A 15,593-nucleotide genomic window follows, 5' to 3' on the forward strand; every position below is an offset into this window, starting at 1 on the left:
TAACATGCTTACAATATCTGACAATGCTATATTGATTCTCTAGCCTGTTGCATGGATACATATCATTCATTCACTACAATTTGATGCAATCCACATTTCAGTGCACTGTTTTAAGCTTAGTAGGTGCATTATGTTGATTTTGTTTTAATAAATGGGAATGGGGATTTCGCATTAAGTTGTTACTTGAGTCAGTGTGTAGACGCGGGTTATGGGGCTCACAAGTGTAACCCCTCAAAAATATGTTATTAGTATGTGGGACCTAGTAGTAAAATAATCAGTTTTGATCCCCTGAAACAGCCACATGTCATGTTGAAGTGCCACTGAGCCACACGAAATACCTGCTAAATACCATAACTTGATGTGTGTATGTGCGACCATCCTCTACTCACCGACGACCATGATGTTGAGCTCAAACCCCTGCTTCATGGCCTTCCTCCTCATCTGCTCAAGGATGGCGTCGATGCCCACATAACTGAAGTCCACCACCGGGCCGCCAGCCTTCTCCCCGTACAGGCTGCCCGCGGCTGGGGGCATCATGGCATCGGGCACCACTGCCTCAGACATTGCACTGCTGCTATAGCTGGGAATCACCTCTGGCCCTGTTTGGACAGAGAGAGAGAGAGAGAGAGAGAGAGAGAGAGAGAGAGAGAGAGAGGAGGGAAAGAAAAGAGGACAGGGGGAATGGGAGAGAGTAGGTGAGAATATGAGAAATCTGTCAGCAGGGGAAAAACTCCCATTTCCTTTTTGAATGGCAAAAGCCTTATTTCAAGAAAGTAGGCTGGGCGATAAAAACAAAATAATAAAAAAAAATATCACAATATTGCAACAATACTCTAGGGATGCCTAGTACTGCTTTCATCAGATATTTACATACAAGATTTTTGATAAACAATCATTAGTAATTTGGATATGATGAGCATGCAGGTAGTGACAAACTGCTAGAACAGCCCGATAAGTTCAGAAAACTGCATCCCTTTACTGTAATGCACCCTTTAAAACAAGGAAAAGACCACACTTATGCTATACCATAGTATTATGATATATAATCTCAAATCACAATATCGATATTGCCCAGCCCTACGAGAGAGAGACCCTGAAAGAAATAATCTGAGATCTATAGAAAAGCACATTTGAACAACCTGCATCCAACTCAGCTTCTTTCTTGTCACCCTGCACGAAAACTACAGCATCAGTGACTTCCTCATACTTGAAAATCCCAGTGCCCATCTGGTAAACTGCTGTCTCATCAACTCTTGTTACAGGAATTGGAGCAGAGGTGGCAAGGAAATCTGTTTGGTCACTTCATCCTGCTTCTTTAAACCAAACACACATGTAAAATAAAAATATACCCCTGGATTTTCTAACATGGGCTCTTACACAAACAGGCTCTGGACTCTCGATTCAGTCAAGTCAGACTGGACAGAAAACTATTAGATCCCAACATATCCCAACGTATTCTCAAAGTCCATTTTATGTTTATATGACCAACATATAGCCTTTCTGTTACGTTACTGTGATAAGGGTTGACGATTACCATTTTTCATCAAAAAATTAGTTGACAAATTAACACTATGCTGTGTTCTGAATGGCTGTGCTCAATGGTATATAGGAAGAAAGTGGCTGTAATTCTGCTTAACAATGTGTATAGTCAGTGTAGGTTAGGTATTCTATCTCTTTCACACCCACACACACACACACACACACACACACACAGTACAGTACATGTCCTGTAGCTGCTACCCCTCACAAGGCCTCCTTCTCCCTTACTCCTCCCCCCTTCCCTGCCCCATTGAAATGTTAGTGTCTTGTTGATGAGTGACTGGAAAAGAGGGAGAGATCACTGGTGCTGAAATATGATCCACTCACACAGCCAGCCTGGCCCAACACTGCTGCATACACGCACACACATGCACACATATGCACACACACACATACACACACACACACAAACTGCAAGTTTGAGTCAGTGCATGAAGCCGAGTGTTTGGCATGACCAAACAAGCTCGCCCTCTCCTTCTTTTGGTCACACATTAGACCTGTACACTCACTCACACACTGTCACCCTCTCTCTCTCTCTCTCTCTCACACACACACACACGCACACGCACACACACACACACACACAGAAGAGGACCGTCAGCTCCCTTTGGTGCAGTCAGGGCTGGCAGCCAAGAATTTAACAGCTATGGGATTCCAGGGCAGTCACAAATTCTCCTCCAAAACACTTGGCCTGCTACACACCAAGACAAACAGCAAAACACAAAAACACAAGCAGAAGAAACCCAGTCGACCAGCTAATCCTATTCAGCTCTCTTCTTTATCTGGGAAAGAAATCACCAGGGAACAGTATTAACTGTGGAAAGAGAGTTTGATCCCAGTCTAAAGTCAACATAATTCACACTGACACTGTGTTGATTAATGGAAAAATAATGTTGGAATAATAACATCGGAGCAGACATAAACCTAACACTGGTTTATATTCAAAGTCAAGCCCTACTTTTATAAAGTGTTTCAGTGAGTGTGTGTGTGTGTGTGTGTGTGTGTGTGTGTGTGTGTGTGTGTGTGTGTCAAAGTGGCCCACCTATGGAAGCAGCTCTCCTGGCCTCTTTCACCACTTCCCCATCCTGTTCCAGAAATCAGTCAGCAACTTACTGCACACCCTCCACGTCTCCTCTCCCATTTATCCACTCATGTCTTTTCTCCTGGCCTCACCCTTTTCCTCTCTCCGCTCAGGTTCTCTCTCCTCTTTTCTGTCGTTGTTTCTCCTCTCTGCCCGTCCCTTATTCCTCTCCCCTTTCCCCTCCTGACTCCTGTTGGACTACACTTCCTTTTCCTCTCACATCACTCCACTGTTTTTTTCTGCTCCGGCTTTTATCTTTAACCTTACAACCACTTTCCAGTTTCTCTTCCCCTCCACTGCTAACCATTGACGATCCTCCCATCCATTCCTCCCACTTCTCCTCTCCCTGTTCCACTACGTTAGCTATGTGCTGTAAACTGAGATGCTCTCCAGTGGCTAGCACACCTTCACAGACAAGGCTGCCACAACAGGGCTTGGCCTAAGGCGAGACACTAACACAACATCACAGGGACTTGAAATGGGTGAAGAGATATACTGTTGAGAGATTGGGCTTGGTGTTCTCACATATCCTTCAAAAGCAGCAACAACGAATACAATAAAGTAAAAGACCCACGCCTAGGGCTGGGTGGTATTGTTGAAATCAATATCAAGATCAAAATGCCATTGTTCAACATCAATATAACAATATGACTTGTGCACAAAAACATGTTAAATGATCAAACTAATGCCGATCCCACTGTACTGAATGGTAATGTTATGTGTGATGTGATTAAAAAAAAAGCTTATGCCTAATTTTCTAGGCATAAAACTTTGTATTTTTAATAAAACTAGCTTGCTATCTTAATTTAGGCAGCAGAACTGAGTGTCACAATATCAAGAAAATCACCTCATCATCAGAGTATTCTTCAACTGGGAGACAAGATAAGTGATAAGATTGATTTACTGCTCAGTGCTACCAACACCTTGGTTCTTCAGTAAGACAAGAGGGAATATTCATAGCTTAAATTGTGATGCTGAAAAGAAGGCCCAGATTATTTCCTTGGTCACGGCAACATTTACATGGCCATGATCACAGTTTTTAAATTCTTTGTCTTTATGCACACAGATTATTATCTGGGTTACATAAAAAGGAATCCCTCATTTCCTTGTTCGAATGGCCTTATAAGGTCTTGAGAATGACGCTACCTTAGAGCTAAGACTGGTTGTTACTCGAACAAGCTGGTTTGTTTAACAAATAGTAAACATACTTATCTCCTGGTGTGGGTGGAGACACTTGGCCACTTGCATTTCAATCAAATGTGTGTGTGTGTGTGAGTGTTGGAGAGAGGGAGAGAGAGAGAGAGGAAGAAGAGTTTTTTTTTTTGTGTGTGCCTATGCGTCCTGCATCTTAATCGGCTTGCTTCCAAGTCAGGGGCTTTGTAACTGTCCATGCTGAATGCTCACTGTCCATCTGGTCAGTTCAAAGTAGTGTCAAACAGTACAAAGCACCTGGCAAACACACAAGACAAAAAAAGCACACGGGCGTCACTGTGCCAAATCCTGGACGTCTTACTGTGGGAAACCCAGCTCAAACCAACACTGAATCACTTTCTTTTCTGGTAGTAAACAACTGGAGCCTGCTGTCGCCACAACCAATAAACTACGAGTCTCACAATTTGACAATGCTGATATGGAAATGCCAAGCCTTAAAATAATGTTTTTTGGGACTTGCTGGTCTCTCTTAAACTCACTGACCCCATGACCCAATAGGACCCCATGGTCTTTTCGACAGGTAAATTAGGGCTGGGCGATATATCGTATGGAATGTTGTGACTAAAGAGACTGGATGTCATCTGGGATTTTTGTTATTCCAATATTGTGAAATAACTTTAATGTTACCTTTTTAAGGCAAATCAACAATTTTCTGCCTTTATTTGCCCGCCTGGCTGCTTAAAATGAGCAATGTTTGTCTTTACTGCTCATCATATCCACATTACTAATTATGAGAGACATATTCATTGAATGTTTTGCACCATAATTTATTCCTTTTTAAACTAATCAATGTTTTTATTCTTTATTTATCCTAGCACCATGCCTTTTATATACATTTTTATCTCTTGCTATAATTTATTCTTGATACAGCTATGGTATTATGTAGGTTATCTTATATTTCCTGAGGTTTATACTTGTTTTTTCCCTTTGTCTGTATGAATAACTATGACAGTAACTATGCAATTTCCCCCTGGGGATTACTAAAGTATGTACCTACCTACTTATTACTAATTACTGATTCAAAGGTCAAGGAAAAGACCAGGAGTGTAAATATCTCAGGAATGCACAAATATTCATTCCCTAAAATAGTCATATTTTCAATAGAGGTATTCAGCCTAAAATACTGTGTTTTTTTCTCAGTTTTGCACTGCCTTAATCAAAATCCTGTACTCCACACAATTTCCATATAGATGCCCCAGGGAATAGATGGCACCTATTCCCTGATATCTTCTTACACTGACCATTAATCAAACAGAGGTGTTGCCCAACTCTACAGGGATCAGCATCTTGACCTCCTCCACTAAGTCCTGCCAAGTTTCTGGGGAACTTCGCTCGTTCCCAGCCAGTAAACACAGGTGTCTGCAGACAGCCAGTTGGAGCATGACCCCATAAATGTTAACTGACCTTTAACCTCCAAATGAGAAATGTCTGGCTGTGGAGGCTTACCAGCTGGCGGACATTACCTCAACCTTATCAAACACAGGGGAGAGAAAGACGAAATACTGGCTCAACTGGGCCAAATATAGCCTCATCCCAGGCCAAATAGGGACTGAAATGTTTAGTGGTGGGGGGTGTGCACGTGTTTGGATGTGCATGTTCTCACGTCTAAACAGTCAGATCTGGTTTAAGTCGATTTCTGCAACATTTTGGTGACAGGCAAAGCAAGATGAGAATTTCAAGCAAACTAACTTTGCATTAAACTGTATCAGCTTCAGATTCAAAAGAAAAAACAGTACCTGCATTTTTTTAAACCATTTGACTGCCCTGTTGGAAGTTGAATGAGCAATACTTGAATAGGTACATCATACTGCAGTTTTTGAGTAACTGGCGTTGACTACAAGCATGTGGCATGTGACAATATGGAGAAATAGTGCTGAAAATTCCTAATTGGTTTTGTGGAAATCAGTGTGCTCCATACATCATGTCAGTCCTCATGTCATGCCCCTCTGTATTAAGTTTTCCCAAATGTCAAGTCCAGTTATGGGACAGAATTGGCAAGGATAATGCACTTCCTTTGACTCTGCAAGAAAGTAAAATTAATTTTAGAAAATGGAAAGCAGAGAATGAGTCACTGGACTTTTTTTGCTGCGATCCTGTTTTCAATTATAGGCACTAAAGATTTTTTTTTTTTTTTTTGGTCATATCGGATTGCTTTGCTTTTTTGTAAATACTGCAAGCAAGTCTCCTCCACCAGAAAGCATGTGGGAGGAGGATGGAAGAAAAGAGCAGAAACAAGAAGAGGGAGGAGACAGGGGCATGCAGCTGAAACAGACAGAAAAGATGGCAGCAAAGAAGAAGAAAAAGGAGAAAAGGGTAGGATGTGTGGAGATGGAGATGTAAGGGAGAAAAACAGGAGGACCAAAACAGGGGAGCGGGTGGAAGCAGAAAACATAAGGAGAAGACGAAGAGTAAGGACAAAGGAGCAAAGGAGGAGGAAGAGAAGAAACCAGTGTGAAGAGAGAAGAGTTTGTGACTTATTCCACTTCTGAGCCCAGGGCATTCCTCGCTAACCACACACATGCTCCAATAGAGCTGTAAATACAGTAGACAACAGTGAGACACGTCTCTGTTCTCTATAGGTAGCTCACACCGAAACTGTGAAGAACAATCAAAAATGCTGTGTGTGAATGTTAACTATATTTGGAGTAGATGCTGTCCCAGCCACAGAGCCACGCTCCAGCTGTCCAGGCTGTTGATTTTGACAGCATGACGAGCAGGTCAGAGGTCACGTTGCCAGTTTAGGGTCTAGGAAAGAAGTCAGACGGAGGTTGCTCACCCAGTGCTAAACCAGTGCCCTGACCCATATTTAGGTGCATAGTTAGAGTGAGGAGTGCTCCCGGTATAAATAATGGCTTCTGACATTTAAAATTACATCCATTTGAAATTATCATAATATAGCACTCCAACGAAAGTATGCTAACAAGGAAAAGGTTAAATATCTAATAACTTGCTAAATAAACACAAGAAAAAATTTAAATTATTCTAAGTGAAGGGATAACTTAAGACTATCACAATCAATTAAAGTATGTTTTCAGACACATTTTAATCAGTTCTAGTTGCTAAAAGTGAACAAAAACTGCAGTTTCTAATTAAAAATGAAAATAATAGCAATTCTCTGAGCTCTGAAATAGGACTTCACCATAAATCATCCATTCTTTGTGCCAAAATACTGTACATCTATAAGCTGGCTTGCTATTTTCTCAAGGCATTTGGAGTACAGTTGCAGAACTGCGGTCTCAGAAAACTGCATTTGGTGACGAGGGTCAACCACTCAGAGCAATATACCGAAACCTTCATTTTAAACTGTTTTGATAGCAACCTAGTTTTGCTAGGTTGACCGTGACAGCAGGCATGGTCTCCTGCTGTGTTTGCTTTTCTTTTTTTTTTTTTTTTGTAAATGGAGTCCTCTCATAACAATGAGAGCTAACTGTGTCTGATGTTGCCTTCAAGCGCTGCCTGTAAGCTCCAAGTTTGGAAGTCGTTTGTATGACTTGTCGCACATTCAAGGGCTTCTGGGGAGAAATATATGAACATGAACTCTGTAACTCAAGTATTTTTGGCTGCTGTTGTGCTGTTTAATAGATCAAGCGGTCCAAACCTAAGCTTGATTTTTTTCTTCTGCGTCGGCTGTAGCTATGTCATAGTGGCCTAAACCTATGTGAGCTTTGATAGTTTTGTGCTCTGAGACGAACACTGAAACACTAGACAGCAGTGTCAGGTTTTTATTGATTCCATGCTAATGAAGCACAGATAAAAACAAAAGCAACTATGTTTACATTCTCTGAAACAAAGAGTTCACTCTCGTACACATTGGATTTGTCCACACTGATATTTTGGGATATTTCTTACCATGAATTTAGTGACATCTTGCAGTCTGTATAATTTGGGGGATGAGTTGGCAACATAAGAACATATTTGCAAAGCTTCTCAACTCTCCTCTCTTCAACCGGCTCCATGTTGTCTTTGCTATCGGTGAATATCAACCACAAAAAAACATGTGGAAGAAACACACAGCGGGCAGCCTCTGTGGGCTACACAGGAGGCACGGACACGGTGTAACTATGGCAGCATTTTGACACAGAAGTGCAAACTGACCTTTACACTGTGCTGCAGCAGCAGAGGAGGAGAAAATGTCCATTGTGTGGTTGATTAAATCAGATAAAACCAAAAATATGGCAAATAAAAAGCTAATCAGAGTGAAAAAACATTCAAAAATACAAATCATTTATATAGAATGCAAAACAATAATCTTGAGCCACAATATTTTTCAGATTTTTTAAAAATTAAAGTAGCCCTGACCAAACGTACGTGTATGTGTAATGCAGTATTTCCCTTATATTCGTTCTGCAGCAAATGTATGGATTGTGAGCACTGCTGCTAATTTTCACATGATCATTAACAGCAATGGGCTACTAATGATTTTCACATGGTAAAACCCTATGTTATCGCGGAATTGTTTTGGGTCATTGACTAGTGCATCAAATCCCAGAATCCTCCCTCTCCTCATTCTTCACAGGACATCTATGTGAAAGGCACTGATATGAGAGTAGTCTAGCTCCTTTAAGGAATAACGTAATGTGTGTGTGAAGCAAGTGTGTGGTTGAGTGAGTGTGAGAAAGCAAGCAGCAGAAAAGTGAATGTGAATGTGAGTCAGTACAGGAAATGGTTAGCAGTGAGTTGTCATTCTGGCAGTAAATGTATAGTACAGGCTCGTTAGACTAAAACCAAGAAAAGTCTTGTCTGTTTGGTTCCCCACCTCCAATATATCTATCTATCTATATATCTCCCCCTAATTATATTAATTACAGCAAATCCCATTCCCCAAAGAGGTCAACCTAGGGGAAACACTGTTAATGTTAAGTCAATCCAGTCTTTTTAAAAATGTTTGTTTTTCTTCAAATGATGGTGTTTGAGCAGTTTTCTGTTGTAGAAAATGCAGCCCACTTCCACACAATGATAGTGGAGCCTTAGTTGTAATAAATTAATTTCTTTGTTTACAAAAGTAGCATGGTGAACTGATCTCGGGTCGCTGTGGTTGTCAAGTGAGGTTTATAACAGTGGAAAAACATAAGCATAAATCAATAATTGATAGCTAAATGATGTCCATGAATGTATCTGAGGGGGATGGGCAAGTAGGAGAGTCATAGTCCCAAACACGGGAGAAAACAGTGAATGCAAGTAAAAGTAAAAGTAAAAACTCAACATGGGTACAGATCAAATCAGCTAACAGAGATGCTTTATTAATCTTTGTAGGTAAACTGTGCCTCTCCCTGACACTAAAAGGGATTCAGTGTCTTACTCTGGACATTTCAGCAGGGTGGGTGACTGCTATTGGGAGCCTGAAACAAAATTTTCTATTTCAGGATGACCATTCTCAATGCATCACCCTGCCAACCCCTTGTGAGGATAAAGGCATGAGTTATGCGTTGCTTAACTGAGCTCTAAAAGACTTGACATGAATAGGCCAGATATTTGCCATGTGCTCCATGTCAAACACAAGTCAACAGACTAATCCACTAAAATGGGACGTTTGCATCTTAACTCTTGTCCAAAATCTTTTTATGGGCCACTTTAAAAACATCTGCTCCTTGTCCTCTATTTACATTCTCAGACAGGGGAATGGAAAGAAAGTGAGAGAGGAGGAAGTGAAGGAAGGATGTTGGCAGTCTACTTTCATCTGAACATTTTATTTGCATATTTGATGATGACTCAGATGCTTCCTGATAAGCGCGTGGCCTTCTGCAAATCTTATTCTCTGTGATGAAATTAAACTGAAAGACTTCTTGGAGGCCTTAACAGAGCAACTTCTGAGTGACTTTCCAGCTTGTGTTTTATGGTTGACTTACCCTAAGAGAAACTGGTGCAAACACAATTAAGTGGTTCCAGTGGGAGAGGCTCATGTAGCATCAGCCAGATACAACAGGCCCACATGTGCACAAATACATGAGAAACGCCATGGATTACATGAAATCAAGGCTCCAAAAATACCTCCAGCACAGAATCAATTAGATACCCGTAGACCATCTGGGTTTAGCAAAGTCCCAAGGGAGGGACACGCACACACACAATTTTCCCATCCCCTAACAGTGAATCCTTCAATAAAAAGGGGAAATTGGGGTGGTGGCAGTGCAAACACGGTCTGTTGTGTTATTAAAGTCAGAGTGTTTGTGTAGCAAGGCCCTGTTCCCATAGTCCTCTTCATTCAGCTCTCTGGAGAAATGTGGCCTCTGGCCCCTGCAGGGACCAACTAGCACACAGTGTCACCTTGCACTGCACACGCTCTGTGTGTGTCAGATGTGTGTTGTATCCTCAAACCCTTGTCCATACTGCATGTGGGCATGGATGCTTGCAAATGCATGTACTGTAAACCACAAGTGTCATTCCCGCAGTTCAAAACCTGTAACAATGTATAAATCTCCAAGGCCTGAGAGTTTTCTCCAAGTAACAACTAGCAGCATCGTCAACGAGCTTTTCTTGCAGACGCTTGGGGAATGTTTGTAAATTGCAGTAATGACAGTAGAAGGCCACAGGTTTGTCTAGACGGCCAGAGGAATGTGTACTGTCTCCACACTGTGGTGGCGCACAAGAGAGCTGTTGTCTTTCTAGGCTCTTGAGCTGCCTGTGACACCACAAAATGCCCTGCAACTGCATCAAAGTCAGTTGTGCAAAGCTTCATCCCTATATTATCAATAAAAACACATGCACACAAACAAAAAATAAAAGCACATACATGAACACAAGCGCGCACACACACACACACACACACACACACACACACACACACACACCCAAGGCTCCTTTGGTTCATCTCCAAACCAACATCTAAATTTAAGACCAACAATTCAGCCACAATACTAGAGTCCACACACAAGTATCTCTGAAAATCGCTTAAGTTTCAAGCCAAAGACAATTCCAGAGGCAAATATAAACCTAAAGCAATCACTAGACATTAACTTCCACATGTTGACACCAAGGCTAAATGGATAAGGAAGTTGCTCAATTTCTTAGACTCCTTGCTAAGAGACTGAATAATAAGCTGGTCTGCAATTATCTGTTAGCTGCTCGCTGACAGGAGGGGTTACGGTCATTAGCCAGGCTGTGGTAGCTAGCTAGTAAAGTGCTTTATCTTAGTGCTCGGGTCAAAGTGTATCAGTGAAATGGTTGGCTGACAGCAAGCATGGGTCCACAGGGGCCGGGGGGGTCAGGAATCTGACCCCTGTCCTCACACACACATACACCCACATAACTCATGAGTCAAGAGAGCTGCATCATGTAAGGCATACATTTGTCATGCATAACTGTGTTTTACTACATTGTGTCTTTGTTGTAAAAGCAAACATCAGATGAACTTTCATTAGGACGCAACTGGATGTGCCGCGCCACGCCACTTCACCCTCAGGAACGATGCCTCAGAACATAATTTATCTCCTTCCATCGTACAACTCAGTCATGTTATTCTATCCTAACCTAACATAATGTCAAGCTGCATGAGTGCAAACAGCCATGGAATCCTCTTTGTATATTTAAAATTTACTTTGTGATGTCTTGCTGTTCTTGTAGAATTTCATGTGTTGTAATGCACTGTTACTAGATGAGTTCGGCACCAACGGACTGCATTTCTGTAGTGTTTTTCTAGTTTACTGACCACTCATCGCGCTTTAGAATGTCTGACTCATATTCACACATTAATGGCAGAGGCTACTACGCAAGGTGCCAAGGTGCCCAACAGGAGCGGTTAGGGGTTCAGGGTCTTGCTCAAGGACACTTCAACACACTCTCTGCAGGAGCTGGAGATCGAATCAGGAACCCTTTGATTACCAGTTGACCGCTGTACCAGCTGAGTTTGTTTGTCATCAACTAATATCTGCAACAAAGCATTCCAACATGGCTTGATGTATGGTCAGCTAGCACTGTTCCTTACTCATACCTTTGTCATGTTCAGCCATCAGTCACATTAGGGCATGTGACAGGTGTGTAGTTACCAGCTGTAGTGTGAGATGGATCGCTGCTCTGTGACTGTTCATCATTACTACAGTCAGTGTGACAAATACATGCCAGACATGCAACTAAAAAAAGATTGCGGGTACTCCTCAAATTAGGTGACTGACAGAAACATTGCATGCATGTCTCTTTACAATCCGATTTAGATCTTTCTCTGTGGACTGTTCATCTTTTGCCCCTGTACATCTAGCTTAGGATCAGGCGGCTTAAGCTTGATGTGCTTCAAGCCTCTTTGACAGTCAGTAACAAGTGCAGTTTCAGCATGCACACACACACACACACACACATATATAATCACTCTATCAACAAAATCACCAACAGGAAGCCTCAAGCCCTTTGGACAAACTCCACAATGTGTGTATGTGTGTGTGAGAGAGAGAAAGAGTGAGAGTGAGAGAGAGAGAGAGAGAGAGAGAGAGAGAGAGAGAGAGAGAGAGAGAGAGAGAGAGAGAGAGAGAGAGAGAGAGAGAGAGAGAGAGAGAGAGAGAGAGAGAGAGAGAGAGACATCCCTTCAGAGCTCAGTGCAGTATTTATGGCCTGTGGTTGACCCACATACACAGGAAAAGTGTTTAATAACTGTAACACTATCAGCTGGTAGTGTTACAGTTGCCGCCAAGAACCTAAACAGCCCATGTTAATTTGCCAGATTACAATACGACCAAACACGATGCACTGTGATCTCATTAAATGTCATTTTTTAATATTTTCTCCACTATCTGGCTGCATTATAATTGGGTGAATACTTAATTACCAATTCACAATTACTGCAGATTTTCTCTCCAAACTCAACATGCCACACGTGCCACAGTGCAGTGGGGAGAAAAACACTCTTGTCTACACACCATATTCCTTGTTACATACAAAAACAAACATCTTTTAATAAACAGACAAACTCATGTGTATTCATAGACTAAAGACTAAAACTAACTATTCCAAGAATGCAGTCCAGCTTTGAGATGCAACCATATCAAGCTCACATTTCACTGCTCTGATGACATTCTTGAAATATTTTGCATTTCAAAGCTATGATGCAGAATGCTACCAACAGATATATTATCTTGCTCCACTGACTGACTGAGTGCACACACACACACACACACACACACACAAGATACAGAAGGTAATGACGACCTTTCCAGACTCCCATCAAACGCTGGTGAAAGGCCACTGTCTGTTCTCGCCTGGCAATGCGCAAGGGAAATAACAGAGCTCCTTTCAACTCTGTGTGTATACTGTGTGTTTGTGTGTGTGTGTGTGTGTGTGTGTGTGTGTGTGTGTGTGTGTGTGTGTGTATGAACTTGTGAGGCAAACCAGAGGCAGCTGATTCTCTAAAAAGGTGAAGAAGGGCTGCTGTTTTCCATCGATTCAGGCCTAGCTGATATGGTCAGAGAGCTACGCCCCAGATCAGGCCTGGACACCAAAAAACAAAAAACAAAAAAACAAAACAAAACAAAACAAAAAAAACTGCACGAATACAAGGCTGAGCTCCGTCTGCGCTGCTGCCACATGGCCACTTTTACTAGGGCTCATACAACCACTGTCTGAACTTCAACAGAGAAACGGGGAAGGGAGGGGGGGTTTAGCAAGATGAGAAAAGTGGAGATGAATGAATAAGAACCTCAATCTGCACAGGGTCAATGCAAACAGCCAAAAAAACAAGAAAAGCCGAAAGAGCAGCCAGTGAGATCAATTCCCCCTGGAGAAGAATAAGGACTATAATACTTTCCACCAATTATCATCAACTGAAAAATCCCTTCATTGTATTTTCCACTGTATAAAATAAAGTAAAAGATTCCCTTCCGTGCACACAATGAAGCCCACTGACCGCACATGTGGAGTGAGTCTTGCACTTTGCTGTACACACACACACACACACACACACACACACACATACTTCTGTGCACTCTGTGTGCACGCTCTGGTAATGGATCGCTCGCTGAAACAGCAGAACAAGCCCCATGTGTGGACCAAGTCAGGACAGGGTAGAAACATGGAAAAACACTAATTTAAACAGAGTGGGGGGCTCAAACATGATGGAACGTCCCTATGTGTGTGTGTGTGTGTGTGTGTGTGTGTGTGTGTGTTTGTGTACATTATGAAAGGATGGATTGATTACAAGGCTTGCCACAGAGCACACACACACACACAACATTTAGGGGATGAAAGACAGTGGGAATACAAAACCTAAACAATGGTAATTACACATACACAACGTCCTGCATGCACACACACACACACACACACACACACACACACACACACACACACGTAAATGGGAAACATGCAAATCCTGAGTGCATGTCCTGAACAATGATTGACTAGTTTCTCTTTCCAAATTCAAACCCACTGCTGAACTGAGAGTCACTTTTCAGCCAAAGCTCACATGTAGCCTACAGTATATCAAACATGACACTCTCTGCAGCTAAAACAACAAACACACATATTTAGATGCTTACTAACAGCTGAGGTCCTGAGCCAAGAGTGCAAAAGGTACAGAGTTACATCAACCAAAGAGAAAACCACAAAAAACTCAACAGTGTGCAGAGAAAATTAAAAACATAAAAAAGAACAATAAAAAAACGAAAGAAAACACTTTCAGCCACTCTTCTGTGTAACACACACATACACACACACACGCAGCCAGCCACCCACACTTTCCCGGTATGCAGAACACTCACCGTGTGTGAACTGTGTATGTGTGTATGTGTATGTGTGTGTGTGTGTGTATGTATGTGTCGTCCCCTGCCGAAGTGCAGCGCTCCAGTGAGAGGCCAGACTCCACTGGCTCTGGAAGCTCCCTGCCTGCCCCTCCCACACACCCCCGTCATGTGACACAGGACGTGAGGAGCAGGACACGCCCACTTCCTTTACCCCCCCAACACACACACAGACACACACACACACACACACACACATATACACACATGCCTCACCCCCTCACAACCCATATACACACAAAAGTGATCTTTAGAAGAAACAGAGCAGGACAGAGGAAGAGAAGGGAAACGAAAAGGAATGCAACGCTGGGGAAAATGAAACAATGAAATAATAAAAGTCATGATGATGATGTCATGAGAGCGTGTGTGTGTGTATGTGTGTGTCTGTGTGTGTGTGTGTGTGTCAGTAGGACAGTTTAAAAAAAAAACACAGAAATGGGGCTAACAAACAGAGATATTAAGGTAATGGAGGTTCAAGAGAGAGAAAAATTGTGTGTGTGTGTGTGTGTGTGTGTGTGTACTGAGGTTGACTACTGCCTTTGGGCCTCCTGAGTGTCCACCAGGGCTAATTTATGACTGTCAATTACCTGGCCCGACCCTCTTATCTCCTCCTCAGGCTCTGCATTCATCACATCCCACTAATTCCATTCACACAGGCCTTAGAGACATCAGACTACTGGGATTTCCTTCATCAAAACACCTCTTACTACTCTAATTTTGTTTGCCCTTTGGTCTCAGATGCTTTTTGGTGCTCAGATATTTAGAGATGTCGCAGGCCTCCATGAACCTGGGTGGCACACTTTCGGAAAACACTGCTGTAATCAATATTACAATTTTAAAATACAAAATCATTTTTATTTTGGCAAGACAAGGTTTTTTCAGACAGCTTCTTTATTAATCAAGTATTATTATGTTCAGCAAAATCTGCATGAAAAATAGAAAAATGAGGAAAAAACAAGGTCTGTAAGTACTTTATTGTGAAATTTAACAAAGAGAATTAAATATGATTTGGTACTATTGTCGAACGCAGTGATAAATATCCT

At 42.0% G+C, this 15,593-nt stretch overlaps 1 protein-coding gene across 1 annotated transcript in view; it reads right to left on the reverse strand.

The window, feature by feature from the left end:
• The window catches only part of LOC115363644 (neuronal-specific septin-3-like), a 96,325-nt gene that overhangs the window by 12,216 nt on the left and 68,516 nt on the right, over nt 1-15,593 (reverse strand). Inside the window, 1 exon segment of the mRNA XM_030057916.1 lies at nt 390-599. Within this exon segment, the coding sequence (XP_029913776.1) occupies nt 390-599 (210 nt within the window).

This window comes from Myripristis murdjan, chromosome 8 (genome assembly GCF_902150065.1).
Source record: "Myripristis murdjan chromosome 8, fMyrMur1.1, whole genome shotgun sequence".
Classification (NCBI taxonomy): domain Eukaryota; kingdom Metazoa; phylum Chordata; class Actinopteri; order Holocentriformes; family Holocentridae; genus Myripristis; species Myripristis murdjan.